The sequence below is a fragment of the Lepidochelys kempii genome, chromosome 3 (assembly GCF_965140265.1).
Source record: "Lepidochelys kempii isolate rLepKem1 chromosome 3, rLepKem1.hap2, whole genome shotgun sequence".
Classification (NCBI taxonomy): domain Eukaryota; kingdom Metazoa; phylum Chordata; order Testudines; family Cheloniidae; genus Lepidochelys; species Lepidochelys kempii.
In genome coordinates this window covers 113,879,852-113,895,034 of record NC_133258.1, presented here as the reverse complement: position 1 = coordinate 113,895,034, position 15,183 = coordinate 113,879,852, and the positions used below count along the sequence as shown (strand labels likewise).

At 41.5% G+C, this 15,183-nt stretch overlaps 1 protein-coding gene across 6 annotated transcripts in view; it reads right to left on the bottom strand.

The window, feature by feature from the left end:
- PLEKHG1 (pleckstrin homology and RhoGEF domain containing G1) overlaps positions 1 to 14,518 on the bottom strand; it is a 215,355-nt gene extending 200,837 nt beyond the window's left edge. For 2 of the 6 annotated variants that reach the window (XM_073337635.1, XM_073337636.1), the window contains exon 1: positions 14,270 to 14,518. Coding sequence is in view for 2 of the 6 variants with exons in the window: in XM_073337633.1 (XP_073193734.1) it covers positions 4,570 to 4,624 (55 nt within the window). In the remaining 4 variants the exon portion in view is untranslated. Of the gene's footprint in view, positions 1 to 4,569; positions 4,647 to 13,827; positions 14,094 to 14,269 lie in introns of those variants that run through there. The other 4 variants (XM_073337634.1, XM_073337637.1, XM_073337633.1 and 1 more) reach the window with 2 other exon arrangements.
- Between the last annotated feature and the right edge of the window lie 665 nt (positions 14,519 to 15,183).

The following is a 15,183-nucleotide window of genomic DNA, read 5'->3' as shown; positions in this document are numbered from 1 at the left end:
TCCCACATTCACAAGACATTAATTCTTTTTTAGATCTTTAAACTTCATGTTTTCCCCCAGTCTCTCTGCTTTACAGCCTGTTCTAAGGCATATTCCTACACTCCAGGTTTTTCAATACAATGCTTGCCGATGTGCTTCATTGACAACCTGCATAATGTCCCTGTCATATTTCCCAAAGAACTCTAGAAATCCTTTTGCTTCTTTGAACACTGCTATTTCAGCGGGCAGTGAAGATGGGAATACCTGAGAGCCCTTGTTAGTATTTTAATCAGTTTTATTCCTTGTTCATCATCGGAACATATTAAACTCATCAAAATTTGAAAAGGTTAGATTTAAGTAGATTTAAGTTAGATTGAATTGGAATGGGTACTTTGAGTTGATGAACAATTTATGAAAATCAATAACTTTCCAGATCCAGAGCAAAAGCTCAATGTGCATTTTTGCATGTGTGTATATCATACTGAACACTAATAAAATGCTTTATTTTGTACAGTTTATAAATGTACATACACAACATTTGTGGTCAAATAAATCTCTTTGTAATTGACTTTTAGCAAATAACATAGCAACAAATGTATTCAATTTAGACCATAACATTTTTTAATTGTGTATTAAAATATGCATACTAAGCATCGCTATTTTAGTAAAATACTGACAAAGAATTTCTGCTAGTTCTTCTTGGGCCTCCATGAAATATTTTGATAATTAAAGTGATAGTTATTCTTCTGATCCAACAGAGCGTAAGGCCTCTCATTCTCATCAGATGCAAGTTATGGAAAGAATTTCATTTTAATTAAATACTATACAATCAAAAACACAGCAGACCCTCGTTTCCTCTTCAATATACTAGCTCTGCCAGGAAATGCTGCTTACCAAGAATTGGTTACGCTCTCAAATGCATTTGGATTGCTAAGGCAAAGCACAGAAATATGTTCTAAACCCTGGCATCAGTTAGTAACGAAAGATATTATTAAAATTAATGTTCTAACCCCACCATCTTAGGTAACTTTTTTTTTTCTTTTTAATTTGCAACTCTGATTTTCAGAACTCTGCATTACAAACAGGGTGTGCTATTAAAGTTATACATACATACACACCGCATTGGTTTCAGCTTTAGAAACTCCATCTGGAAGAAATAAAATCAGGTTATTTGCAAGTAACTGGGTTTCTCCAAGTATTTTGCCTCTTCAGTGCCCTTGGAGTTACCCACAAGGCTGTTCACTGAATACACACTTTCTTCCAAGACAATCTTCCAAAGGCTCCTTTTTTGTTGGAAGTCAGTCAGTCAGATTTGTGAGTTGGAGTGAAATCATTTCTATGCCCAGTTGCCATGTATAATAAACCTACTGTAGAATCTCCATCCTTATTAATCTAAAGGCCTCAGGAACACCAGAACCTTTTGGATAGTTGGGGGGAACAAGTTGTCTGTTCTGGTCATACAGATTCAGACGTTGTTGAGTCAGCTTTTCCTATTATCCAAAGGAGCTGAGGTCTCCCAAGATCTTCAGATAATCAGGATTCTACCACAGGATATAGAACCTCTAGGTCTATGACAACATAAGCCTGGAGGAAAACTACCAGTTTGTTCTTGAAATGGTATGACATTCGCACAGGAAATCTCAGGCAGAGCTAGGAACACAAGACCATTCCTTGGTAAGAAAATGCACTTCCTTTTCATTCTGTTTTTATCCGTTATATTTCTAAGACAGAGGAATATTAGTAAACATACATCTTTGCATTAGGCACATATTCAATATTCAATTCAATTAGGCTCATATTCATATGAGCAGATTCAATCACACTATCTATGCTTGAAATCTTTCTTGGTGTATCTCCCTGAGCTCAACTCTCATCACTCAGAATACATATGATCACCCTGGTCCTATCTGCACAGGAAGACAGCTTAGTTTAACAATGGTGGCTAAACTCTGTTGTGACTCAACCAGGTTACATCACATTTTGGTCACGCCAATACTCATTGATACATCATCATATGGTTTTTAACCCGGCTAAAATGTAGTTTGGTCTCATTCACACTGTCCAACCAAATTTAACACAAAAAAGGTTGCAGTGTTGCCAACTCCTGTGATACTGGTATTTCTTAAAACTTCTGGTGCCATGTCAAAACTTAAGCAAAAAAAGAGCTAAGATCTCATCTGAAGATTCTAGCTCTTTTCTTACACTAAGCTACTAGCTACACTCACGGATCTGGAGAAAAAAAACTTAAAAGACATTACTTCAATGCTCCCTAAAGGCTCAAGACCCAGAAGACATATAAAACAAAACCCCATTTGAGTTCTTTTTGTTTTAGATTTTTAAACCTGCCGCATGATTTGGGGTGGGGTGGTAGGAGGATGGGAGGTCCTACTTGGATATTTGAACGTTTAGGGTTGGCCAACAGTGTGTGTTGTTGCAATTAATTATTGTCCTAGAGTGGGCAGGGCCTAACAAATACTGTCCTAACACATTAGCCCTTTAGATGTTACATTAGCTATGTCTACACTACCATTAATATACCATTTATATAATGTATGTCATGCAGGGGTGTGAATAAGCCACTCACGAATGACGTAAGTTACACCAACCTAGAGTGCCGGTGTGGAAAGTGCCGTGTTAGCAGGAAAGCTTCTCCTGCTGAAATAGCTGCTACCGCTCATTGGGGGTGAATTAATTAAGTCGATGGAAGAGCCCTCCCCCTGTCGGTTCACACTGGCCACACTAGAGAGCTTCCAGCGGCACAGCTGCATAAGTGCAGCTGTGTCACTATACGCTCTCTAGTGTATCCATAGCAATTATCTTTAGGTAGCTACATGCCTGCCATTGCTGTAGTTCCCTACCTCTTCACCATCTTTAAAGTATTTACCCCATGAGGCTGGAAAGTACCTCTATTTCTAGATAGTATCTCTGCCCCATCCAGAGTCAGCTTAAAAAAAAAAAAAAAAAAAAAAGATATTTAGGCACCTAAAAATGCAGTTGGCACCTAGTGGGATTTTCAAAAATGCTTAGGTGCCTAACTCCCATTGTAAACAGGAACTAGACACATAGACACTTCTGGAAATCCCAATAGGCACCTAGCTGCATCTTTCAGTACCTAAATACCTTTAAAAAAAACTGACCCTAAATAACTTACCCTAGGTCACATACTATGCCTGTGGTGAAGCAAGAAATTGAAGCTGATCTCCTGAGTTCCAGGCTATCACCTTAGCTTAATGCTTCCTCTCTATGACTCAAGATATTTTTGTCACCTATGGAGACAAGTCTAAAGGGAATCAGGATCTATCCAAAATGGATAGTCCACACATCTGTTCTTGATATAAGCAGCTGTGTGTTAAAAAAGGCCTCAAAGCCACTAGAGCCACATTAGGATTCAAAAACTTGTTTTAACTGGTAACCACATCTAAGCTGGATATTTTAAGGGAGCCACTCAAAGTAAGGTGCACATCAATACCAACACACTCTGGTTTGTTGTCAGAAGCCAGATCAGGTGTCTATTTTGGTAGAATGGTGCTGCAGCCTATTCTAACAAATTTTGCTTAACTGATCTCAAACCCCGAAGAATGTAGAATTGTGGACTTCATGGAGAAAATAGATTCTCCAATAGCAGTTCTTCAAGTATATCCATATTCAGCAACTCCTCCATCTTTGCTCATTTCCAGATTCCATGCAGTTATACAATCAGGAACAGAACGAGTATAAAGAAAAGGAGTACTTGTAGCACCTTAGAGACTAACAAATGTGTTAGTCTCTAAGGTGCCACAAGCACGCCTTTTCTTTTTGCAGATACAGACTAACACGGCTGCTACTCTAGAACCAGTATAGTAAACGTACCTCCTTTTATTAATGAGGTCTCAGTAAGCCACTGGTTGAAGTTTGCCTGCTTTTCAGGATTTCATGATCCAGTGATATCATCACTCCTTAAGTATTTGTGTTTTTTGTTTCATACTTCTATCCCACCATGATCTAATGCCAAGATACCAGAGAGTGGGTAGATGCCTTGGAAACAAAATATCAAGTGTTCTGACTCTGAACTTTCAAGTAACTATTAAAGTTAAGACTCTAGATAAAAAACAGATTTTTAAAAAAAAATCACTGGAAGGTATGTTTATATACTTGGAGTGGAAACTGTGCACATTCAGCTGCAATTGATTTCCTGTATGGCAAAATACTGCAGGCATTTAGCTGGCTGGCAATATTACAGAGGCCTCCTACCATTACCAGTTCTTGAGACCAGAAAGCTCGGCCTGATGCTTATTCCTATGCCAGAATAAATAGAATCCCTGCTGAGTTTCCAAACTACTTTGGTTTAGGGGGAACCAAACCATAAACAGGCAAAGTTCTACATCTTAAAAAAAAAAAAATGACCCTACCCGAATGAATTGTATTATTCAGTATTGCTTTATATGCACTCTTACCAAAGAGATATGATGCCCATCAAAACAGATTCTCTGTTTAAGCAAAAAAAAAAAAAAAAACACAAACACAAAAATAGCCACCAAACTACACCAACTTAGATACATTAGTTAGGAGGAACTAATAAAAAAATATTCACCACGTAATTACTAAACTTACAGGGTAACAATGCTGAAAACTGTAATAGACCTTCAGAACAGAGATAACTGTTCATGTCACTCAAGAAAGCAGTCTTGTTTCCATATTTTTCTCCGTAAAAAATTACCTGAAGAGAAAAAAAATATATTCTTTTAATGTACTCCTGAAGACTTTGAGTCAGCTTTCTACTCTACTTAAATATGTCGAATAACTGCCAGTAAAGTTTCTCAGAATTTGGAAACAATTATGTAAAAGTAACTTCACAAGGTTTACTCTTTGATTATATTCTAATTGCACACGTGTCCAGGTACCTGGTTGCATTATGGCTGTAATTAAAGTAAAATCAAGATGAGAAATGGCCTGTATACTTTCTCTCCTATTTTTCCATTTAGTTCATATGTTTCTCTTGTTCTAAAGACTTCCAGTAAACAAGGGACTCTCTTTAAATTCTAGAGGAATGAGATTATTCAGGCATCCTAGCAATAGCTAGGTTGTCAACAGGTATAAAGTTCTTCTCATACACTAACATAAAAGCCATTCTTTCTTCACTGTTGTGCAGAAAATTTAGGAGGCAGGTTGTCTCCTTAAACCAGTTAGCTATCTAGTACATAAGGATTTGATACTGTGATTTATAAAATAGTTATTCTGGAAATTCACTACAACTAATAAAAACACTGCAAACTAAACTTACTCTTAGAAAACATACCGCATTTAGAAGACATTAACAACAGATATCTCTAGAATGTGTGAGTATCCCATAGATCTAACTAGGAGTATTTCAGACCTAAAGAGAAGCCTTATACAGGACCAAGTTAAACAAAACCCACTAAAGAAAGCAAAATGTAGACACTTTATATATAAAGTTAACTAAACCTTATCCAGTAATGACAACGTTCTTCTATGTAAAACACTTTGGCAGCTTGGAGCACTTCACAGAAAACAACCACACACAAATTTGAAAACTGCATCATTCTCAAAAACATGTCAGGACAAAGTTTTCTTTCCAGAACATATTCTGGATGGAAGTCAGCCAAAATGATTTCCAGTATTAAGACGACAGGTGCTATATACTATTCTCACACTAGTCTTTGAAATCATCCTCATTTCCAAATTTGCCTATGGCAGCATTCTGAAGTTGCACTTAACTCATCATTGGAGCACACAAATGGGCCAGAATTATGGCGCTGAGTGAAATATTGGATGTTCTCAAAAGATTTTCCCAAAGCATAGAAGTTGTCTCAACACAATAAATATATTTTAAAAGCAGAGATTTCTCTCTACTCTGCTGTGGTGAACAAAAGAGGAACCCAAACCGAGACCACCTGTCTCACTTTTGACCCAATACAAATGGTATTCCACAGTCTTACAAATAATTTATTCAGATTTCAAAACACTCCTACAAATGGAATGCCAGTCCATCAAATCAGTCTGTTAACCCATACTCCCATATGATCCCCAACTAAGTCTCATATCCAGACAACACAGAGCACGTTTGGTTCATTTGCGCACTCCACAAAAAACCTTGAGGGTAAGAATCTAATGCAGTGGGTTTTTTAAAATAATTTAATAAAATACTAATAGTTTTCCTAAGACAATATGTGCACCTTGATATTTTAAATACCCCAATGTTACTTACATAAGTGTGAACGGACATTAGCCAGAGAGCAACAATGCAGGCTCATTAATTTGCATTGAGCTCTAAAGTAAAAATTCACATGTAGTGACTGTTAATAGCACATTTTAAAAATGCATTAGAGTTTAGGCTACCTTATACAAATCAATAAGGTAATAAAGAGATGCTGACAAGCCTGACAGAGTCAAATACTGGAGTACCATTAAAAACAGAAGTCATCTTTTTTCTGGACTATCAATCCCAAACATACAGTCACCTCACGCTCTTGAGTGACACAAATAAGTGCCAAAAAGGGTTGTGCTCTGGTTACTTAGCCCTGACGGCCAACACCAAGAAGTCTTCAGCAGCTGCCAGTTGTGATGGGGTCAAGCTGCTGGCAATCTGCATAAGACCTTGTAACTGATTAATGAAATTAGCCACCAGCAGATTTTTCTGAAGATTTCTAGGGTATGTCTACACAGCAACTAGACGCCTATGCCAGCTGACTCAGGCTCACAGGGCTTGGGCTGTGGGGCTGTTTCATTGCTGTGTAGACTTTCAGGTTAAGGCTGGAGCCGGGACTCTAGGACTGTGAGGTGGGATGGCACAGCCCAGAAGTCTACATTGCAATGAAGCCGCCCCAGAGCCTGAGCCTGGGAAGCTCAAATCAGCAGAAGAAACACTGTTTCAATATCTTTGTTACTGTTCAAGTGATATATTTAATTAACTTTTTCAATGGTGTTGTTCCCAGGATATGAGAGAGATAAAGTGAGATAATCTCTCTCATTGAACCAACTTCTGTTGGTGAAAGAGACAAGCTTTCAAGCTACACAGCTCTATGTAACTCAAAACCCAAGTCCTGGCGTCACGTCATTATTACATGGGAATCTAAGGTTTCTTTTTTAAAAAAATCCTATTAATTATAATTGCAGAAAAAAGCTGGAAAACATACCATCCCCAGGGCTCAAAAAACAAAAAAAAAAAAAGGGGGGGGAGAGTAAAAAAATCTCACAATTTTTAAGCTATGCGCCTGACCTGTGATTTTTTTTTGTTTTTAATGTTTTCAGTCGGCAATACTGTTACAGCTACACAAAGGAGCTCGGCTAGTTTCTCTGGCCCCCCCAGAACAAAAGAATCTGTTAAAAAAAAAGTTTTAAGTCTAGTTCTTCTCTGAAGAACATCTTTGTAAGAAAATAAGTTAAATGGTATTATAGGGATCCTTGTTGGTCTTCTCTCAGTGATTTCTATGTCAGATGTTCTCACTCTGCAAGTAAAACAGTATCTTTTCCAACTGGCCTGAAAATTCAGTCCACGTTCATCACCACCATAGGTTCTCCATGCCAAACTAAGAATTCAGTGACACTCCTACAGTCCTATTTTCTTCAAATTTGGTACAGGGCTGGAGTGACTCCCACTCACCGTCTCTTAAAATTGCAGAACATATGGTGGGAATAAAAAGTTGTAAAATGTTATTTTTGTTATTAACATGAGCAGGTATGAAGACTCTGAAGAATCAGTGAGTAGATCTCTTGCATAACAGAGTGCCATATTCTACCATTACTTTTTAGAGTAATACCACACTTCAGATGTGTCTCATGTTTACAGTACACTAATGGTTGCTGCTATTTTACATATTTATAATGTATTTTTATTAATGCATTTCCAAGAAGCCTAGGGCAATTTAATTTCTACTGTATTCAGATAAGATGTATTTCTCTAATACTCACCTAGAAAATTATTCTTTTGTAGGTTCCTGTTTATATTTTGCTTTGTATACAGAGGACAGATTCCTTTAAACTAACTTAGAATTTTAAATGTTGATTTATAGATTAAATCTGAGAAACACTTTCCTAGGAGGAATTCTGCAAATGTTTCCTTTATCTTATCAAATGCTTTGATTTGAGTCTTTAAAAAAAGAAAACATGAATTCCATATTTCAGGCTATTTTTTAAAAGTTGTGTTCATGAGTTGGGGTTTATTACACATTTTATAATACCCATTCTGAATGTTTTGTTTGTTTTTTAAAAACACAAAATCCAGTGTTGCACACTTAAGTCTTACAGATCAGACGTCTATCAATATACAAACTAATTTCAATTTGTCGTTTTTGGAGTGCTGTGTTTAATCTATTACAGTATTCTTTTAAAACACTAATAAGAGTTTATATTTGTGTCCCGCTCCCCCAGTTTATTATATCTTTAGTTAGACTTCAACAGTTTTCCTAACCATAGGCTGCAGATGAAGCTACTATATAGATAGAGATTTCAGAGTAACAGCCATGTTAGTCTGTATTCGCAAAAAGAAAAGGAGTACTTGTGGCACCTTAGAGACTAACCAATTTATTTGAGCATAAGCTTTCTTGAGCTACAGCTCACTTCATCGGATGCATACTGTGGAAACTGCAGAAGACATTATATACACAGAGACCATGAAACAATACCTCCTCCCACCCCACTCTCCTGCTGGTAATAGCTCATCCAAACTGACCACTCTCCTTACAATGTATATGAAAATCAAGGTGGGCCATTTCCAGCACAAATCCAGGTTCTCTCACCAGCCCCCCCCCCCCCCACCACACACACACAAACTCACTCTCCTGCTGGTAATAGCTCATCCAAACTGACCACTCTCCTTACAATGTGTATGATAATCAAGGTGGGCCATTTCCAGCATAAATCCAAGTTTAACCAGAACGTCTGTGGGGGTGGGGGGGAAAAAAGGGGAAATAGGCTACCTTGCATAATGACTTAGCCACTCCCAGTCTCTATTTAAGCCTATATATATAAATAGATAGATAGAGGCTGTGTCTACACTGATGCAGACCCACCAGTAATGCTGATGATGGGTGAGTTACTATAGGCAGGGTACCAGCATTGTTACCACTGTCTCATCTGAGTCCATTCAGAACATTAGTCATAGATTATGATAGTATATGAAGACCTCAATCAGGATCAGAGCCCTGTTGTGCTGAGTACTGTACAAATACAGAAAAGACAATATCCTTGCACTGGAGTGTTTACAGTCTAAAGCCCAAAAATCAGGAAAACATGCTTATATTATATCCAGTTTATTTCAATAGGGCTTAAACACCCTTCCTGAATAGGTATCTTCCACCCAGCAGTGCCCTAACACTGGGATACAGAGTCACTCTCTCTCTCTCTCCCTCAATGACTAAGCAAGTATTTATCCACCGTGGAACAGCCAGAGAGAGAGAGAGAGAGAGAGACAGAATGGTGGGAGACCCCATGTCCACTCCCCCCTGCTCCAATCACTCTTTGATTATTTATCCACCAAGGAACAGCTGCAGTAGGATAGACTAAGGGATCCTGACATCAGAACATCCCACAGCCTAGTAGTTAGAGCATTCTCCTGAGAGGTGGGAGATCCACGTTCACATCCTTTCTCCCCCTGTGACCAGCAAGTACCCTAACCACTGGACTAAAAGTTATAAGGTGGACGCTAACACCACCTCCCCCTCCTCTTCGGATTTGTGTGGAGCAAAGGAGATGCCTAACTCATTCCTGCAAGAAACATCTTAGAAGCCTGACTCCAGGTGATGGGCTCTTGTTCACAGACTGCTAAACTGAGATAGGCGCCTAAATCAGGGGTTCTCACAACAAAATTTTTGGTGGCTGCACTTGCTGGTGGCCACACTGACAATTTTTCCTAAAATATTTAATTAACTTTAGGAAAAACAAATAAATATGCACATATATGTGTCCAAGTCATTGTAATTTATTCATTGCAGACTCAATAATAAAAATAATGTACAGTTGTCTCCATTATTTACTGGACCTTAACAGAATAGAAATACAAATAAGGTGCTTTTCATGTTTTGCTTTTTTGGTTGATTTTTTTTTTTTTTAGACTTGCTAGTTAGTAAGTTTGCTACTGCGAAAATGATATTTGTTAATATCAGTTTTCACAGCATACTTACTCAGCCCCAGCAAGCTGGGCGACAAATTGGATGGGGAGGCAGGTAAGGAGATGGGGGGGACCAGGGGTGATGTGGGGGCTGGAAGGGTCAGCAGTGACATGTGGGGGGGGTGAGCCTGTGACTGGACATCCAGGGCCAGAGCCCAAAGCCCTATGGCTGGGGGCCAAAGCCTGCCCCCCACCACCCCAGGGCTGACACCCAAGCACCACCGCCCCTGGGAAGGTGGGGAATTCACACCGGTCACCTGCTCTTACAGTGTTTGTGGCTCCAGGAGGCGGCATGGACCAGCATTTGCTGGAAGTCCTGAGGGAGGGGCTGCCACTTTGCCCCACCCCCAGTCACCACCCAGGTTGGCTGTGGCCACAAGAAAAGCCCCCTGGTGGCCGCATTTGAGAAACGCTGGCCTAAGTCTAGGCTCCTGGAAGGCATCTACCTCTGTGAGAGGGGCAGGGCTTAAGACACATGCCTCTCATCAGCATCTCCCATTGGCTAGCTTATCTAGCTCTCTGCCTAGCATGCTGGCTTTTGTGCATCACATTTCTAGATACTTATCTTTCCCCATTCACCATATAGGGATCCTAGGTGCCTAATTCAGCTTTGTGAATTGCAGCATTGTTCCTGTGATTTTCTAGGTGCTGTGATGCGCAGCACTGCAACACATAAGGCCTTGTCTACACTCGAAACACTAAGCTGCAGCTGCGCCACTATACCACTTCAATGTAAAACACTACCTATACCAACGGGAGGGGTCCTCCCATCAATGTAGGTAATCCACCTCCCCAAGAGGCGGTAGCTAGGCTGATGGAAGAATTCTTTCCTCGCCCCCATGGATTTTTCGCATCCCCAAGCAATGTAGATGGGTCCACCTAACGTTTTAGTGTAGACCAGGCCTAAATCCTTTCACAGATCCCACCCTTACATACTGTTCAAGGAAAGTAAAAAGCTGAAGATGACTCACAGCAAGTGAGGTTACTTCTTTGTGATTTCTATAAATAAAGTTTAATGGAAGCAGAGGTCCTCCACTGAAAAGATCTCAAAAGCCATGTATTAAATCATCTTCCACCTGGGCTTCACTTCAAAGGTGCACGTAAATATGCAAGTTAAATAAATCCTCTCCCTCTGTTCCACAAAGCACTAACAATCTGGACAGAGATTAACCCTTTAGAAGCTACATTTCTAAACTTCTCTCTCTAGATGTGATTCTAACAATTAAAAAGCATTCTAGTTAAGAAATCTTGTTGCACCATCTATTAAAATAAGGACAATTTGTGAAAAGCTTTCAAAGAGTTGCACAGGATTTTCAAAAGGAGAAATATTTGACCTCAAACTTAAGCCAGTTTGAAAGGTATACTCTGTGCCATAATTTTAACAGAGCTTTCCCTCTTTAAAAAGACCAAAGAATTATGGTAAATTAAATACCAGTAAGAACAAACACTAGTATCAGTAAGAACAAACACTAGTATATTAATGACAGAGAAATTATAACAACGAGGAGTACTTGTGGCACCTTAGAGACTAACAAATTTAGTTATAGAAGTTCTAAACATTATAACATATATAAATCCACCAACAGCCCACTCTACACTGTTCAAACATTTAGAAATATCCAATAATATGCTAACACCATGGTAATATGACAAACATTTAATATTGAAACTACTGAAACATTCTCAGAGCATTGTGCATAGTTTCCAGGTTGTCAACTTTGTCAGGGAGAGGAGAGCTAAAGTTAAAGAACTGAATATTTGGATGTATAAGGGAACCATTTAATGCCCTCTAGGGGCAAGAACTTCTGCTTCCCCCCTCTACTATTCTAAAAGAAGCATCTGTGAAGTTAATGAGATTTAACTTTATTTATTCATATTTTGTGTATACTGTCAGCCAAAGCATCCATGTGCATCTTTAGAAGTTCTCAGAATTAAGACAACTGCATGCCAAAAAAATCAGAAGCTTAAGACAGTTACATATGTACCTTTCTAACCACAATAAGTTATACATCCAGTGGTTGCTACAGCCAAATTTAGCTTTGTACACGCTAACAGGATTCCTTTATAAATTTAGCTAGAGACCTGAGCAATAAACACTTGTGGAAATCTAAACCACAAGTGTTAGGCAGTTCCATCCAAGAAGGAAACAGAGAGGCAAAGAAGACTACTACTAATATATAGTATTAATTATTATTTTTAAATCACCCATTCATTGTGATTTATGTAGGCAGTTTCATGTCATTATTTGCTCACACTTTTGATACAAACAGCATTAGGATTGGAAGGGCAAGAAATAAGTTAAATCACAACTGTATCAGTACCCCAATTACCAGTTAAGAGGAAAAAAAGATACCAAGAGCCAGCCCAATGTTTAAATTGTGTTTTGTTCGAGGCCCCTTGTGCCTCATGCTGGGAGTGCTGTGGGCTTGCAAAGAAAAGGGGAAATGAAGTGAATCTTATTCAACAATGACCCTTTGGCTGATTTAAGGATTGGAGTTGATGGGTTCTGGAGGGCTCCCATTCTGTCCATCCAGAAGGACAACAGTTGTGACATAAGGCCTTCACAGTCAGGAAAAGAAACCAAGGACAGGGAACAGGGAAATTGTCAGGGCTCCAAAAGGGAAACAGGAAGACTACCACCTCACCCAAAAGAGAAAATATATATGAATATGATTGGTCACATTTTTAAATGCTTTAGGGAACAGACACCAGAACCAAATTTACACTAGCTACATTTATTTTAAAAGAGTCAGGTTTAATAAAAATACATTATAATTTGTAGAGTTTAATTCCAAATAATTAACACCATCTGTTTTGGCTTTAACAACATGTGGTCCAAAACAGAGGCATTATATACAACCTGTATTAAATTTTCAGAGATTTGATAATGTAGTATGTTAAACATTAATGAAAACTACTTCTGGTGCTGTGTGTACAAAATATCTCCCTTGCTCAGATTTTAAGATCACACTGAATTGTAGCCAAACACAAAAGTACTTTTGTGGACAAAAACAGCTGAATATTGCTTGTACCCTTCATAAATATATTACACACAGGATGCTTTACTACCTGATGTGATATGCCTGCAGTGCATTATTTACACTACCAATTTTTGCAGTGCTGGAGTAGAAAGAGAGGGGCCACATAAAGAAGGAGGGTAGTCCCAACAACTTCTAAATGGATGGATTTTCCTCATTCAAAGCACACATAACTGAAGGAATGGGCTGGAGTCTAAACCCCCCAGTTTCAGAAAGGTTATAGGTACAATGGCTCTTCCACTGGCTTACACTTCTCAGTGACTACCCAGGCAGGAGAGATCTTCCTAGGAAGGTGAGTACTAAAGCAATAGTCCGGTGCCTCAGACGCCAGAGTTTAACGAAGTTGAAACACGCCAGGTGTTTCCCTCCAGCCCCAGCCACGCTTGCTGCCTTCCCCCGTGTTATAACCTAAAGGCTCGTGCTCACCAGCAAAACACGCAGCCGTGCAAGGGAACCGCGTCCCCCTTTCCACACGAGCGACACAGGACTGCGGGCCACACCGACCCCGCATTAGAGGCGTGCCGGGACACAAGAGGATTTGAGACTATCCGTGACGCGAGCCGCCCCCCCCCCCCCGCCAGGCCAGCCAACGCGTGGCTGCCCCGCCTCTCTCTTCAGGTAGCAAACGCGCGGCGAATCCCCCGGGAACCTGAACCCCGTTTTTCCGCCCGGCTCGCGCAGGGGCGGGGAGCGGCGCGGCCTCACCTTTCTCTCCGCCCCAGCGCTGCGCTTCTGAAGCGGCGCCCGTTTCGGTCCCTGCCCGCAGCGACCAGCAGGGCAAATGGCCCCGCGGGCGGGCGGGCGGGCGGCGGCTTAGCCCTGCCGTACCCCGGCGGGTGCGAAGCAGCTCCCACACACGCCCCTTCCCGCTCCAGCGGACTCAGGCCGCCCTTCTTCCCGGCCGCCTCTCCCCACAGCCTAGCCCCGCCGCTGCCTGCTCCGACAATAGTTCTTCCCCCCCAGCAGCCGCCGCCGCCGCCTCTGGGACGGGGTGGGGGGGACCCAGCCGGCTCCCGGCAGCCCTCTTCTCCCCTGCGCCCCCTGGGGGAGGAGACCTATTCGCACCGCCCCGGAGGGGAGAGCGCGGGGCTCCCCGGGGAGAGCGGGAGAAGCTGCAGCCCCGGGAACGGGCAGGAGAAGGCGCTACCTGAGGGTTTGCATCAGCGGAGGAGGAAACCTGCTCCGCAGGACAAAGCGCTCGCTCTCCCCGGGATGCCGGCGGCGGCTCCTGACAGGCGTCCCCCAGCCAGCCCCGCACACCCCCTGAGTGTTTAAATCCGGAGGGGGGGCGGTGAGCGCTGGTCTCCTGCAGTCGCGTCGAGGCTCGCCGGCGCTAGGTGCCCATTCCGCAGCGCCAAGTCCTCTGGCGGCTCCTGCCGCTCCGCTCAGGCTCTAGGGCAGCAGCTTAAAGTCTCCAAACTTCCTGCTCCTCCCGTGCGGCCGGGGCGGCTTGGAAAACTCCCCCTTCCCCTCCTCCAGTCGCAGCTCTGCCTGCAGGCTCAGCCCCTCCCGAGGGAGGCCCGGCTCGGCTCGGCCTCGGGCTGCAGCTGACTTCCCCCCACGGGTGGGAGAAGCGGGGGGATGGAGAGATTAACCACTTGGACTTGGCTCTGGAGTGAAGCCAAAGAGAACAGTCAAATTACAGCCCGCTGGAAAAAACCTCAGCTACTGTTTTCACACACACAAGAGCAAGCACTCCACTACTTTCCGGGGGCTTCCTTCCTGGCCTGGGCTAAACTTACAGCCTTTCCCTTGTTGTTTTTGTTTGTTTTGGGTTTTTTTGGCTTTTTGTTTTTATTAAACGCCCCCCATGGGGGGAGTGACTACCTTCTTACACTTTAAATCACGCTACTAGTGTCTACATCCCAAGAGGAAACTCACATACTGGAGAGTGGAGACACACCCCTTGATGTTGCAAGGTGATAGACCAGACCGTGTCCCTTTAAAACATTATAAGACGGTGATTAATGAAGTAATTGCCTCTCTTGTGATTTAAAGTTTGGGCCATTAACAAGGGAAAGAGACAATGTCAACTTGAAATCTAATCAATTAAAAAAAAAG